The 14,418-nt window shown below is 28.2% G+C and overlaps 1 protein-coding gene across 2 annotated transcripts in view; it reads right to left on the bottom strand.

The window, feature by feature from the left end:
* The window catches only part of LOC107455273 (cubilin-like), a 183,605-nt gene that overhangs the window by 5,654 nt on the left and 163,533 nt on the right, over nt 1-14,418 (bottom strand). For both annotated transcript variants that reach the window (XM_071180200.2, XM_016072780.4), the window contains 4 exons: nt 9,789-10,011; nt 7,078-7,295; nt 2,935-3,105; nt 1,738-1,867 (listed from right to left, as the gene is read on the bottom strand). In XM_071180200.2, the coding sequence (XP_071036301.1) occupies nt 1,738-1,867; nt 2,935-3,105; nt 7,078-7,295; nt 9,789-10,011 (742 nt within the window). The remainder of the gene's footprint in view (nt 1-1,737; nt 1,868-2,934; nt 3,106-7,077; nt 7,296-9,788; nt 10,012-14,418) is intronic.

The raw sequence follows: 14,418 nt of genomic DNA, 5'->3' as shown, positions 1-14,418 counted from the left end.
ATAAGACATCAAATTCTTAAAAATACGTCTATCAATAAAATTTTTTTGTAAAAAATTATAGCTAATTAAGAATGCGATGTAAAAATTAAGATATAATAATTGTCTCTTATTATGCCTAAATAAATTATACTTCTTATTATTTGGATTTTAATTTGCTATATTTGTGCATGTTTAATTGTTTGTGTTGCAGTAAAACTAGTTAAAAAATCATAGTTTTATAAAATAAGATCTACGGTTCAACAACTATAGCAATTAATATACTCTTGAAAAGTCAATAAACTTTTCATCTAATTCCTAAACAGATTATTAATAAACAACTAATTAATAAGCAGCACTTAATAAACTCAACATTTTACAAACTCCAAATGGTTAAAAATACTAACATTTATAAGAAAAGGTAACAGCTTTATAAAAAAAGAATATATATATATATATATATATATATATATATATATATATATATATATATATATATATATATATATATATATATATATATATATATATATATATATATATATATATATATATATATATATATATATATATATATATATATATATATATATATATATATATATATATATATATATATATATATATATATATATATATATATATATATATATATATATATATATATATATATATATATATATATATATATATATATATATATATATATATATCTATATATATATATATATATATATATATATTCCCAAGTTTCAGTAATATAAATTAATCAATAAATTCAACAAGGAAAAAGCTAAGTGATAAACAGCTAATAAAAAGAACGAAAGAGATTAAAAAATGCTACAACTACTTACAACAATGCTATTCCAACTGTACAAATAAGACATCAAATTGTTAAAAAATTATTGAGGAAGAGTTGAAAAAAATATTATGGACTAAATCCATTGACTAAACGGTTAAAAAATTATATTTTAGTGAAAATAAAACGTTAATAAAAAGTATTAATAATCTTAGCTTGTAATTTGAGATACAATAATAAAATTTAAATTAATCGATGAATGGGATGCAGTAAAAATTTTTGAATAGTTTTGTTCTCCTAGCAGACGCTTTGGCGCATAATGAGCTAATGAATTCAAAAAGTATACTAGTAATAAGCTCACCAAGTTATAAAAAACTATTGAATAGTATAAAAATTAATAAAAAAACACTGCAATTAATTAACTGCTAATTAATTAATAAGGCATCAAGTCATTAAAAAAATTTTGGTAGGGGAATATTTGTAAATAATGTAGATCTCAAATTTTTATAAATGCAACAAAATAATCTATCTTCATGTTCACATTTCATTAGCGAATTTTTTTAGTCCTTCGGTTTTCACTTGAACCTATTCTAATGAGTATATAAACTTTTAGACTACCATAGCTATAATGATGCGAGCTATTTCACTGTTTCGCTATCAGTTCACAATTCCATAGTATAAAAATATCACTTGGCGTTATCTATTTTGTAGTATTGCCTACATCACACCTATTTTTAATGTTAAGAATTTTTAATATTTAAGCTCAGAACATTTTTTTTCCACACCTTTGTACATATTGATGTTCTAAAACTTGAAATCGACAGGATGAACAACTTATAGTATAGCTATTTCATATAAGATAATTAGTTGTTGTGAAAAAATAAAAATGTGTTGCTTAATAAGAATAAAAAAAATAATTATTGCTAATTATTTTAGGTTACAGAAAGGCGAAATAGACTTACGAAAGCTTTAGTATGCTCGATGTGGATAAGATTTCAAGAGTACCGTTTGAAGCATCCATGCCACACATTTCAGAGGGTGGCTGACTTAGATTTTTCCACACTCTCACAACAGCACCAGGGCAGCCTCGTTCTGTAAAAAAAAATAAAAATTTCACTTTATATGAATTTGCTGAAGCTTAAATTAACATACTAACAATATTTTAATTTCTTTTAATTCTAATTTCCTAAATTGCAAACTAGGGGAGCATTAGCATGCAGTCAGTGCGGGAGCAGTTTCAGCGGTTGGCTTCAAATTACCGCAAAAAACCATACCCCTTGCTGATCCAAGAAAAAGAAAAAAAACCACAGCATTACAGCACATTTCATTAGTGTTAGTTTTGACTACATACTTTTTTTCAATGAAATATGTGCTAAAACTCATTGTTTTAATTTCTTTGAACTATGAAAATTGATTTGTCGAAGTCTAATTTACTTACAATAAAATTGTACTCACGCTGTTTGTTCCGTAATTGCCGCGTTTAATGTAAACAGATTTAAAATCCTAGCTAATAATTAAGTTAAATGAAATGAAATTCTTTTATCGAAACAAAGATGGTAAAAAACAGTTATCGATGTTTAAAGAATTAGCACTAAAGATGGAGCTTAACACATGCAAATTTGTTTCTAACTGCTGGAAGATAAAGAGGGGATAAACAAAAATTATCAGAAATATAATAAAATAGGAGTAGGCAATTAAAATTGTTTCTATAGTTTTGTACCGAACATTACAGTAGTGATTGATAAATTTTATAAGTATGCAGGGTGTTCTTTTATCACTGCCCTTGATATATGTTTTTAGAATTCTTGTCTAAATGAAGTAAAAATTTATGCATGTTGGGAACTGCGGTTATTTATTTTTCTGAGGAAAACGCAAAAACATTATCATAATCTGTCGAATTATTACTGAGGAAGACAGGATTAAAATCATCAAAACCTGTTAGTTGCCGGTAGAACAGAAAAAGGTTAAAAGCCGATTATTAGTAACATCTCAGACGTTCATTCACCCCTCTACACAAATTCAACTGATTTCAATAGTGTTTTTGTTTTTTCTTCACTTGATTATTAATTTCTATTTTCCTATTTGACTTTCGCTTGGATTCTAATAATTTAAATTAAGAACAGTGATTACGAGACATGCTTTTACAGTTAAATATTTACCCGTGGGGTCTCCTTCAAGACGAAAGAATGAGAATAAAAGTAATATTTTGGAGCTCGGTCTGACACTTATATACCAGTGACAGACTTGTCTTCTATCCTTATATCTTTCTGGAAAGCCTGGACTCGTTATTATTCCATAGGTCTGTCCCTCACTGCTGTTGAATCCACATTCTAAAAAGTAAAAAAAAACAACTATACATTAAAAGATTTACTGAGAGCTACGTGATTTAAATTTTTATAACTATTATAGCTGTAAATCACTTATATACATTTTAAAATTTTAGGAATATATATATATATATATATATATATAAAATTTAACAATATAAAAATTGTAATTTAATTATTAAATGTATTTTCATGTTTAAGCAATAATGTGCTACTTCACACTGTGCGCTCTGATATCGAATATTATACGAATTGAATAATATACATACATTTCTATTATTCAATTCGTCCTTTTAATAAATAATAATTCTAATAATAATATTAACTATAACCTAATTTTCCGAAGTAGCTCAGGGGATAGAGCGTTCGTCTCCCAGTGAGGTGAACCAGGTCCGAGTCCCAGCTGTGGATGGTTGATACAAAGTCTGTTCACCAACCAAAGTGCTGACGTAAAATGTCCTCAGAGGTAGACGGATCATGGGTTAGAGTCCCTTTGCCTTCGGGCTAATCGTGAAGGTCTTCCGTTAGCTTTTCTCTCCATATAACGCAAACGCGGCTTAGTTCCATCTAACTCTAGGAAGGCTAGTTTGACCCAATGCCGAATCTAGAAATTCCCTTGTCTTTAAGGTTGGGCTAAAAATTACTACGGAGTTGAACTTAGATTGTCGTAAACTCATAACGGGGACGACTGTTGAGTGATGGTTATGAAATTGTATTCAATGAAATTAAATTTTTAGCAATTCGTAATTTTTAAGACACATAGCTTAGGGGTCGTATATTTTCAAGTCAATTATTTTACTTTCTCATATTAAGTAGTTTTGGAAAATATGTTTTCATTCCATTAGTTTTAAAAGGTGTTTTATAATTGGTCGTATAAATTTTTTTTTATCTTTATTTTCTCAAAAGCTGCACTATTTCAGTTTATTATGTTATTAATATTTCATTTATTATTTAATTTATTATTTTATTTTATGATTTTATTACTATTTATTTTATTGTTATTGCTATTTAAGCATAATCGATTTTTCAACATATTAAACAGAGTTTTATTTATGTCCAAAATTTGCATTAATCATCATTATATATTTAAAAAATTTTACTTGTGATATAATTTAATTATTTTGCTTGTGATATAATTTAATTTAGGTTGATTTTTTAAAATTAAATAAAAAATGGGAAAAATTGACTTATGTGATATTTTTTTTATTACATATTAGATTTTAATACATTATAATTTTTTTGTTGTATATATTTTGATATAATCATCAAATATGTCATTAATATTATTTAAAAACAAGGAGAAGTATTTTCTGTAAAAAGAAATTGATCGGTACAAGTAATTTTAAAAAAAGTAACGAGTAAAAAGTAAAAAGTTCTTATTTTAAAAAGGAACGAGTAAAAAGTACAAGTAAAAGTACAAGTACTAAACAAAAAAGTAATGATTTAAAAGTACATTTCTAGGAAATCGAAAATTCAAAGTAACCTAAAATTTTACTGAATAATATTCTTACGTTCTTTAATGTTTTTGCAAAATTGTTGTTATTTATTTAATTATTTTTGATTTTGAAAGCTATGGACATTAATTTATTTTTAAATTCGGAAGAATATTATAATATAATTTTATAATATAATCGTATAATATAATTTTAAAATCAAATATAATTTTAATATCAAACTTTTTATGGATTTGCACGAAAAAGAAATTCTATCTATTGATTTTAATTTTTAGTTTATTATTTTTATTTTTTTAAATAACCGTTGATTTGAAATTGTTTTACTCTATAGAAACGCGTTTTAAAAGCACAAACATAAACAAAGCAAACACGGTGTTTCATATAGCTTTGTGATCTTGAGCTAGTAAAAAATAATTGCATGTGCAGTATAAGTTGAAACAGAATAGTCTACAATTTCATTTGTAACAATGGCTAATGCTGAAGTCATGCGAGAAAATCATTTTCCGAACATTTCTGCCTAACGAAATAATTAAAATTTGTTAACGAATTTTAGTATCAGCGGCTAAATTAATACCTTCGAGTTTTCAAGAGTTGAAATAGTAATTATAATAGTTTTCAATAGCACAAATAGTTCTGAAGTTCTTAGAGATTTGACTGGGCTTTGTTTGACAAGGTCGGGCATAAACATAATTTTAGTAAAAAATGTACTAGGTAAAAATGTATTAGGTAAAAAATGTATTAAGACAAAAATGTATTATTAGTGAGTTCAAAAAGAAAATTGAAAAACGTAATAACAAAATCCAACATTTTTTATTTAAAATGTATGGAATAAATGCTTAAAACTCGAAAATGATTGAAAATAACTTGCTAATTAATATTTTTATTCATTTTACAAAATAATTGCATTTCGAAAGTGGTGTCACTGAGTCTGCTGCGAGAATTTCTCAGAACGTGCTTAGCCACGCTGAATAAGCGCTTCACGGGAGCACTAGAAGGTACTGCAGTATTATATTTCACGTATAATTCTTTTACGATTGGATATCGATTCAAAATTGATATGCTTTCCGTTTCGACATTTGAGCTCATGTATGCCATAAATTCTTCTGTCGTTGGTGATTGGCATGATGTTTTCAGCTTTAGAAAATTAAGATTTCCTGGGTTTTTTTTCTGTTACTTTATTAGTTATAGCAGGGTGTTCAGCTTGGACAATTCTTTCCAAATTTTTTTTTTGTAGCCTCCTCTCTAGCTTTTTCTTCAAACCAATTAAATTTGATGCAAAGTACCAGACCTGCAGCAAGCAATAAATCGTCCTGCGATTTCACATCACGAAACCTTTCGCAGTTCAAAAGAGCCGTCTTTTCCCTTTCAGGAATGACAATTTTAAAAGGTCAAGGTATTTGAACACGAAGTTAGCTGTGAATGCATATATATTGCGCATTAATTTTAAAAATTAAAAAAACATAAGCATTTTTTAAAAAAATATTTATTTTTTATTTTTTTCTTATTTTTAGAAAGCTTACCGAGTTTTAGAAAAAAGTAACGATTTCATTCGACATTTCCGTTACAAATACTTGCACTTTTTCCCTAAAAGAGTACCGAAAGTACAAGTAAAAGTACTAAATTTAAAAAGTAACGAAGTACAAGTAAAAGTACGTACTTTTTAGTTGTACCGGCGGTACAAGTAACGAAAGTAAAAGTACTGCCATATATGGTTTTTACCATTTTCAATATAAAATAATAATAACACAAACTTATTGAGGAAAGATGAAAATTGTTAAATTAAGATGAGATAACAAAACCCGAAGATGGTGTAATAATAAGAAATTGTTAAAGTAAAAGGAAATAGCGATAATACGAGATTTTTGAATCGCAATACGATAGTAATGACACGAGATCAATGTAAGATGAAATAGTAATAGCATAAAATTTGCCAAGTAACATTAAATATTATCAACACGAAAAGTTTTAAAGTTAGATGGGGAAGAAAAGACACGAAATGTTTGAATTAAGACGAAAAAAGTAATAAAAGTCTCATGGGAAATGTTTAAAAAAAGATGAGGTACGTAGTAATAACAAAGAACAAATTCAGAGCGTTATAGGATCTACAAAGAAACAGGCATAATAAAATTTTTATCAGTTCAAAGACCAAGGATCTAGTGGATCGCCAGCCTAGAAAAAGATTTAAGAGTTCTCAAAGTTATAAACTGGAAGAGTCTATCCAAGAAGAAATCTGCTTGGAACTTGATTCTGAGGAAGGCCATGGCCCACCTTTAGCTGGCACGCCATTGAAGAAGAAGATGAAGAAAAAGTAATAACACTTTGAAAGTTATTTTTGTTTCACCTTCAACATTAAATCATGTAAATAATTTTATGTAAATTTTAGACCATTAAAATTTAAATGCGTCTAAACAACTGAATTATAAGCTTTTAGTTTCGGTACATGTAATTTGTATTGATCAAAATAATTATTCTCATTTTACGTCATTTCGATCGTAAGATGTTACATCAAATGTGTGCATACCATCAAATTTTTTGTCGGGAGTTATAAAGTTGTATGTCGCGATGAAACCACTGGCCACACCTTGAGCATCGGTGTGAAGTACTACTTTCATGGTATGCGCTTCCTTGTCAGACACAATAGGTCCTGGAGTGGATCTAGTGCAATAGCGTCCAATCTTGTTTTCACGGTCATTTGGATAAACTTCGTAAATTTCTAGCCAATCTTCTGTACAATCATCACTGCAAAAAATACGCAATTAAATATTGTTTTATTTTTTATCAGGCAATTGTTATCAAACATAATTGGGAAGTATTATCTAATGATCACCCTTAATGTATACATATTTTTCAAAGATTTTTAAAATTATCCCAGATTTCTCGGCCTCCCTTAATGTTTACATAATTTTAAAATCCTTGAAAAATATGCAATAAAACTACACAAATAAGGACTCGCAAGTGCAAAATAATATTTAAAGGTGAGAGAAATAAAAAAGCGATCTGAGCCTGTCAAATCGCTAGTGAAGAAAGCGAGATGAACCCATCGAAACCAGTTTGATCCCTCGATCCCTTCTAATATTTACCCTTAAACACCTCTCAATTTCTACTTTCAATTTGGGCTTACTAAGTTTTAAAGTTGATTACAAAGTAAGTTAAAAGACATTTTAAACTGAAAATAGATGTAAAAAAGTTTAATTTTATATAACATAAATTTGTACACTATGAATGAAAAATTCCAGATCAAAATGCAGTGAAAAATTTTTACTTTACAGTTGCTTTAGTTTCATCATCCGTAAAATCCATATTACCGTAAAATCTATTCTTAATGTAAAATTTTATACCGCAATTTTTATATTAATATTTATTTAATTACAGTGATTCAATGGTTTTACCGAAAATATTATTATAAAAATTAGGATACAGCATACTTTTGTTTCCATAAAATTTTACGGTAAAAATACATTTTACGGTAAAATGTACCCACACCCAGTCAAACATAAATTAAATTACTTTTTACCATAATTTGATTCGAAATTTTTTACTGTGTTGCAACAACTTGCTTACATTTTCCATAACATTCTTACAATGCATTATCTTTTTACATTACTTCCATCTGTGAGCAAAGCAAACCGACTTTTGTGCAAATATTTCAGTTGGATTGGTTTGAAAAGTAGCAGAAAACATTGTTTTATCGTTTTTAAGGTAAGTAGAACCATCTGTTAACGAGCTCTGTGATTTGCTTTAATTTGGAATTTGGTTAGAATAAATTATTCTGTTTCGTTATCACAACGCAGGTACTCTAGGTTTTGCTGCTGCCCAGATAAATTCCCAGTTTGAAGAGCAAGAATTGCTTTTTATTATTACCTTTCAATGACTTACTTTAACTTAAAAATTTAAGCGATTTCAAACTATAAAATGACAAAATATATTCTAAAATTTTAACAAATAAAATAGAAATATATCGAAATAACTATCTAGAATAATAAAATAAATGATATTTTATGACAGGTGGTATTTTTCCTTGAATGAAATACCCTCTCCTATTTTCCAAAAGGTTTACAATGATAAATGTGTTGATACTTCAAATAAGATTATCTGAATCCGTGTGGAATAAGATATGTCTTTATCGTAGAAGATAATTATTGGAAAAACATCGGCTTAAAGGAAATAAATTGTATCCCTGCAATTCTTACATTTATAAATTTATTAATGTTTAAACATAATTTTGTGAAACCTATTTGAACACTGGTAAACTTATTAACTTCAAAATAAGCACTACTAAGTCATTTTTTATGATCTTATGACTTAAAATGATGGCGTTAACTCGTGAACTTGAATGGAACTATTTGAAGAGTTTTACTTAAAAACTTCAAAAATTTAATTATTGTAATTGTTTCAACACTTTACGAATGTATTACTTTATGTTTCGATATAGAATTTTTATTCAGTTTGAAATTGTATAGGAAACTATGCCGGAAATATTTTTAAACTCCCCTAGCTGCGTACAATGACATTTCCGGTTATGGATTTCTATACAATTTTAGTCGTGATCTCTTCTAGAAGACTGTCATGACATTCACGTGATCTCCTGCTATATTTTTAAACTTGCACATTTCGACAAAAAGCGCCTTTTAAAAGAATCTTTTGAATGCTTTTAATGTCTTTAAATGCTTTAGGAGCATAACTGTTTTCAGATTTTAAGTTCCCACACCAAAATTAGGCAAGATCAAAAAGATGTATTTGTATTAATGTAACAAAAAATTAGCTCCCCCCCCAGAGTAATTAGGTGAGAATTAAAAAAAAAAAAAGGTTTTGACAATTATAATCAAAATTAAGAAGAGCAAAGAAATAATTAAAATTATCAAAAACCCGTTTATTGATGAAGTGTGACTTACTCTTAACTTCCTCCTCAAATAAAATTAGCTTTTGAAGTTTTAAATCTCTCATTTTCTTCAATATATTTTAATATATAAAGATAAGTTAAAATTTGATAAAAAGTTTTGTTTTTTGCTTTTCCTTATTTTAGGTACTTTATTATTAACGTATGCCCCTTAATAAAAATATCTTTTTATAATAATAAAAAAATTTTAATAAAGGTGATTTTACAAAACTTCTTAGATTTTAATTTTTCAACTAGAATTGCGATTCTCGATTTATGCAGCTGTTCCGAGATTTTTTATTTACTCCTGTATAAAAATTTTTAAAAGATGTATATGAAAACTATTTTTCACTTACTTATATCCAGTGCTGGCAGTATCACTTGTTTTAGTTCTGAAATAGTTGAAAACAATTTTTATCTGTGTACCAGGCTCCCCTTGAAAGATATATTGACAACTTGTGTTTGATGGATAGTTGGCGGGATATCTTGGTGAATTAAATTCTCCTTTCAGTGCACTTGTACTGAGGTATGTAAAGTGACACGTACCGTCAGGAAAAGGGGTGCCAGGAACCTTGTAGTCTGGAACAGAAAATTGCAATTTATTAAAAAAAAGAATGAGTAAGACAATGGACGTAGTCCTGTCGTTATAAATTGTATCCCTGCGATTCTTATGTTTACAAATTTTTCAAAGTTTAAATATATTTTGTGAAGTATATTTGAACACTAGTAATTTTATAAACTATAAATAAGGACTACTTATAAGTACAGTGTTTTTAAAATAGAGAATGATAATTCGAAGATAATTTATTTTTTTAAATTTCCCCATATTTTACTTCAATTTTTCTTTAAGCAGGCCTAGATAATTGATTTTTTTCTAATATCCTTTATGTTTTTTTACGCTTTCAAAAAATGGTCCAATACTAAATCATTATATGGTGTCGGTGGTAAAACGTATCCCGATGGTTTTGATCAGCTCTAAACCAGGTGCTTGAAATTGTACAAATATTCCATTAACTTTGAGGCAGCGATTGATGTATTTCGAAATAGATCTTCTGTCGTAATATTGAGACAGTCCAGGATGTCCTCCAAAGATGGTGGGATGTTGTAGCATTATCATAGAGGAAAAGTTTTCATTCTATTTTCAAATCTCATGCCAAATACGTTAATTATAAAGTACCAATTGTTGAGATGCATCGAGAAAACCTTAAACTTCATAAGTTCACTGACAGATTTGTTGGTATGCCAATGATAATCAGAGGCTTATATTTGACCCAAATTTTTTTCTTCTCCAAATCGTAGGATAATCGATTTCAGAGAGAGGTGTCATGTCTTTATTAATTCCAGATCTTCTTTCATCTTTCATTATTCATCTTATGCTCCGGATATCGCCAAGTATTCAACTAACTTCTCGCCCTTTTATCCCCTGAATTATTATATTAATGTGGTTTTTCGAAACTTTGTCGCCAAGGAAAATGAAAAAGCCACAGTTTAAGTGCCTAACACTTGAAGCAAATCGATTATTTTAAACTATATATATTATCTTGCCGCGAAGAATTAACTGGGCGTTAGAACGGATAAATAACTTAAACATTTTGAGAATCGGCAATTCGGCGAAATTTTTTCTCTTAGATGAAAACTATCGAAATCACTCCCTTATTCTCAGATTTTGCAAATTCTTATGAGCCCAGATAATGCAGCATTGGAGTAAGTTTTTAAATGTTTAAAAATTAGACCACAAACGCTTTTTATTTTTGCAAAATTGTGACTTTGCGCCATTTTCAAAATAAGCATAAAAAGCGCTGGCTTTAAAGAGGCTAAGCTTGACTTAACAGTCATGAGTAACTGTTGCAAACTTGCAACAGAAATAAATGTAGCATAATATTTGCAAAAAAGCATAATTTCATATGACGATGGCGACTTCGAAAAACAGCCTCAGTTCTTCAAATCACAAATTTGCTGTAACATGAATAAGATGTAGTTGAATTGCGTTAACTAGAATCAAGCAACTAGTATTACGTTAACTAGTATCAAGTTAACTATAGTATTACGTTTACTAGTATTAAGCTAACTATAGTATCAAGTAATCAATTCTAAAGGTCTGGTTTCTTAGGACAAGCGCCTTATCTGGGCGTCAGCGGAAAGTTGACGTAGAACTGACGCCAAAGAAATACTTTTTTGTTAGCTCAGCGTGAGCAGTTGGTCCAACGCAGACATTATCTCTCATTGCGCATGCGTTAATAACGTAAACAAATATTTATTTTGAATTTGTATTGATTTTGTTATTCTCGACCAGTGTTTTAGAGAATAAAAAATGACTTTGTCTAAGAAAAAACACATTATAGCTGAGCTAAATGAAGAGTGCTATGTTTAATGAAGAAGCTATGTTTAATGTCAAAATCAAAGTCTTGGCTGAATTCAATGTGCTGTTGGATGTTGTCCGCCATTGCTTCTGTGGTAAACGTCACGTTGTAATCCCACTGCAGTTGAGTTGGACGGCAATTGTAGTTCAAGATGAGCGTTCGATGACGTATACTATCAAACTCACAAATGGACCAATCAGAGGATAGCGCTGATTTCCAGCTGACGGCGTCCTGTCCTAAGAAACCAGGCCTTAAGAAGTACGATAATAGTGTTGGCAAATTGGCATGTTTTCATTCGAATAAAAGTGGAAATAAATGCTATTGTGATATATTTTTGAATAAAATCTGACTTTATAGAAACATAAAATAAATATGAATCTAAAACAATATTTTTTAAATTCTAAAAAAAGCAAGTAGATCAAACTGAAACCACAATATTTTAAAAAAGCAAATTTTATTATGATTAAAATAGCTTCGTATAAATGTTACGTCTTCTTATAAACAATTAAAATAAAAAAATAAACATTAAAAAATCCGAAGGTGTTTTAAAAAAAAGAAATTCACTCTCTTTTAGTATTTTTAAATTTAACAACTGCATTATTTTTTTCTTATTTTACCCATAATTTATGTTTCTAAAAGTTTTAAAATTAATTTTATTTTATTCCTTTTCAAAGATTTTTAATAATCCTTTTTATATTGATTTTCGTTCAGTGGAAAACAATACTTTCCTCTAAATCTAAGATCAATAATGGAAAAATTGATTTCCCTAGAATTGCTACTAACTTATGTGAGATTATTGATATTTTTAAATCCCGTTTCATCATTTTAGGATATTTTTCAAAATCATAAAAAGAGTTTGGAATCGGTTTCAGACCTAAAACTTTGCCAAACAAACTTTTGAGTTTTACATTTAATTCAGATAAATTCTTTAACATCATTGATGTTTTAGATTATTATTTCATCTCAAAGTCATTAAGTGGTTTATAATCAATAAAAATTCAAGTAAAGCAAAATGGAAAGATGATACAAATATGAAACAAGATTTTAGGTGTGTCATACTGTCGTTTTTGACAGTTGACAATTCAGCTATCCTTGAACTGATGTTTTGATGCATGAATCTATCGAACAGAGGTCAGTGCTTTTACTTATCAAGCAGATTTCCTGGATTCGAATACTGGTGATGGGTAGAATATTCCATCATTCATACTCTTTTTGCTTTTTTATCATAATTTCTTACAAATTTCAAAATTGGTAAGTTGCATTAAGCCTAACCCCTTTGACGAAATTCGTGTCCTCAAACAAGCTAAAACAGATCGTTGTTTTTTGAAATTCCTATCATTCAGCTACGATTCATCACCAGGTACATGGAAAACAACATATAAATGCAAAGAAGGCTGATATGCACTTATGTACTCTCTGTCTAATCAAAGAACTCCCTCAGACAGTCATCTACAGCAATGTTGTTGATTATGATATTATGGTTATGGGTTTAAAATATTTCTAGTAAATGGTGTAGGTTCAACATTTGAGATGGTTTTTATCTAGGGCTCCTTCAAAAGCTCTTCACTTATAAAAGCGTTTTTTGTTTTGTTTTGTTTTTATAGAAGTAGACAGCCGCAAATTTTATAGTGGACTGTGTTCTTTGGTTGCAAAGGCAAGACAATGCAGCCCAATTGATTTAACGTTGCAGTTGCAGATAATAGTGTAATGTCAGAAGTCTTACAACGTCTACGTCAGGGGCGGCGAACCTTTATACACCAACGTGCCAATTTTTCTAAAAAATTGTTTAATGAGGTCATAGACGTGCCGTCAAATAATTTTGACTTCGTGCTTATTGGGAAAATAATAATAATAAATACTATCAACTCTTTATTTACATTGAAAAAAAATACATTTTGCCATGTCTTAAAACAACTTAATGTAACATCAGTGTGACTTCTGTTGTTGCAGATTAGATGACAAATAACTTATATTAGGTTATTAAATATTAGTTTAAGCGGGACTGTTTTTTTTATAGCTATTTATTGTTAGCTTGTTTTTTATGGTTACTAATTGTTTTTTTAGCATTAATTGTTAATTTTTTTATTAATAATTGTTTATTATTTTGTTTTTTTTTGTGAATTTCAATTTAATTGTTGCATATGCTTAATAGTGTAATACATTTTGCCATGTCTTAAAACAACTTAATGTAACATCAGTGTGACTTCTGTTGTTGCAGATTAGATGACAAATAACTTATATTAGGTTATTAAATATTAGTTTAAGCGGGACTGTTTTTTTATAGCTATTTATTGTTAGCTTGTTTTTTATGGTTACTAATTGTTTTTTTAGCATTAATTGTTAATTTTTTTATTAATAATTGTTTATTATTTTGTTTGTTTTTGTGAATTTCAATTTAATTGTTGCATATGCTTAATAGTGTAATACATTTTGCCATGTCTTAAAACAACTTAATGTAACATCAGTGTGACTTCTGTTGTTGCAGATTAGATGACAAATAACTTATATTAGGTTATTAGATGTTAGTTTAAGCGGGACTGTTTTTTTATAGTTATTTATTGTTAGCTTGTTTTTTATGGTTACTAATTGTTTTTTTAGCATTAATTGTTAATTTTTTATTTATAAT

The sequence above is a fragment of the Parasteatoda tepidariorum genome, chromosome 1, assembly GCF_982258835.1.
Source record: "Parasteatoda tepidariorum strain Cologne lab strain chromosome 1, Ptep-v5.0, whole genome shotgun sequence".
In the NCBI taxonomy this organism is placed as follows: Eukaryota; Metazoa; Arthropoda; class Arachnida; order Araneae; family Theridiidae; genus Parasteatoda; species Parasteatoda tepidariorum.
This window is presented reverse-complemented; position numbering and strand designations above follow the sequence as displayed.